This window comes from Anneissia japonica, unplaced genomic scaffold (assembly GCF_011630105.1).
Source record: "Anneissia japonica isolate Jap-2015-1 unplaced genomic scaffold, ASM1163010v1 scaffold287945_len1679841_cov205, whole genome shotgun sequence".
Taxonomy (NCBI): Eukaryota; Metazoa; Echinodermata; class Crinoidea; order Comatulida; family Comatulidae; genus Anneissia; species Anneissia japonica.
In genome coordinates, this window is record NW_022753015.1 from 1,135,575 (window position 1) to 1,137,486 (window position 1,912).

Genomic DNA, 1,912 nt, shown 5'->3' on the forward strand with positions numbered 1-1,912 from the left:
GCCTCTGTTGCTATTGAGGGCGGCAGAGAAGGATTAACTTTGATTGGACAATCACTGGTGTTACACAGCGGTTCTTATTTAAAAGCTGATAAACTCTCAATTGATGTCAACAATTTTGTAATCGAAGAATTGGCAGTGATGGACTTAAATGAAGTGGTATGTTATTTATATCCACGTTCATATTGTATTACTACACTGGTGTTAATATTTGTATCTGACCTAATAACAGTTAAAATAAATAAAGAACAAAAATAGAGGTGTAACTTGGTGATTAAGATGTTCGCTTTCCAATCTATTGGTTCTAGATTCAAATCTTGTGACTGGTCAGTTTTTATCTCACGACTGAAAAACATCTTATTATCCTAAGCCTAATAAGACTTTGTTTGTTAATAATCTGGTTTGGTCACCTTTATATGTATGATATATTAGGGAAAAAAAACAAATACTAAAATAATGAAATGAAAAATTTTTTTCAAGCCTCTTGATAAAGGTCAAAAATAAGAAGAGGAAATTGTTTTCGTTATTATTATTTCTTACCTTATAATTAAAGAAACAAGAAGATTTAAATCAAACAAGATTGAGCTGTCTTGTTCCGTCAAGTAAGCTGTGTTGTTTAGACACCGATCGCCCTGTTTTTTAAAGCTAATAATGACTTTGTCTTTTGTAAATAAAAAAATTTAAAAAATATAATGATTTGCATTCAAAATTCAGTACATTTGTATTATTTAGGAACACGATGGTGGAATTGGTGGAGGAACAAATTCTGCTGGTTCTGGTCATGGTGGTATGGGAGGTAGAGGAGATAACAATCATGGTGCCGGCCGTTTTTATGGAAACTTATTTCATCCTGATATGTTTGGATGTGGTACTGGAGACGATGAACATCGAGTGGGAGGAGGTGGTGTTCTACTGATAAAATCAACATTGATCCAAATTGATGGTAAATTGAAATTGTTTATCTAAAAAAAAAATTGACCTTGTGCTATCTTCTCCATGTCATTTAGAAAGGTTTGTTAGATCTTGTTACATAAAAAGCAATAAGTATAGTTGAGTGGAGTGACAACTTGAGGTGGTGATTTTACTACAGTACCAAATCAGTCCCGATAACATCCCCTACTAACATGACAGTGTGAGCTCCAAAATTTATTCGGAAATGCTAGAATCAATCGTCCATGAATTCATTCACATCATTGTTATAGGCACAAATATATACTTGCTAATATTGAAGTTGAGGAAAAACCACATCAATATAAAATTCTTATTGTTGTGCCTGAGGTCATGACAGACTGCCATGCCACACACCAGATGCGATCCTGTCTTGTTACGGCAGCAAAGAGAATAACCACCAACAGCGTTGTAATGAGACCCGTCTGTGATAGAGCAGTCAAAGAAAAGTTTTGTGAAGACTTGCATGTTTACCAATGTTTCAACAAAGCCCAATAACAATTAACATGCCTTTGAATAATGAGTTGTCCAAGGCATTTGGTGTTTGTTCATTGTAGGTGACATTACCGTAAATGCTTGAATAAGCGCCACAACAAATCTGATTTATTTTGCTACTAGCTGCGCCCTCGAATAAGCACAGATTATTGCCCTGTGTGTAATGAAACACTCTGAGAAACAGGGTTTTAAATACAAAATACAGTGTTAAAATGAATAAATAACACAATGAAGACACAAACGGCTTTACACACACACACACACACACATATATATATATACATGGGCCCATATACATGGGCAGTATAATCAGAGCCCACAACAAACAGCTTCTGGTTGCTAAACAACAACAGCCAGATAAACTCTGCAATTGCAGGAAAAAAGATGAATGTCCACTCTCTGGAAATTGCCTCACCTCATCCATCATCTACAAAGCCACTGTCCACTCAAATGATGACACAAAATGCTACAT

General features: G+C 35.2%; 1 protein-coding gene across 1 annotated transcript in view; it reads left to right on the forward strand.

Annotated features, from left to right (window-relative positions):
- Positions 1-1,912, forward strand: part of LOC117122628 — a 136,909-nt gene that overhangs the window by 75,265 nt on the left and 59,732 nt on the right. The window contains exons 67-68 of the mRNA XM_033268293.1: positions 69-156; positions 730-940. Coding sequence (XP_033124184.1) covers positions 69-156; positions 730-940 — 299 coding nt within the window. The remainder of the gene's footprint in view (positions 1-68; positions 157-729; positions 941-1,912) is intronic.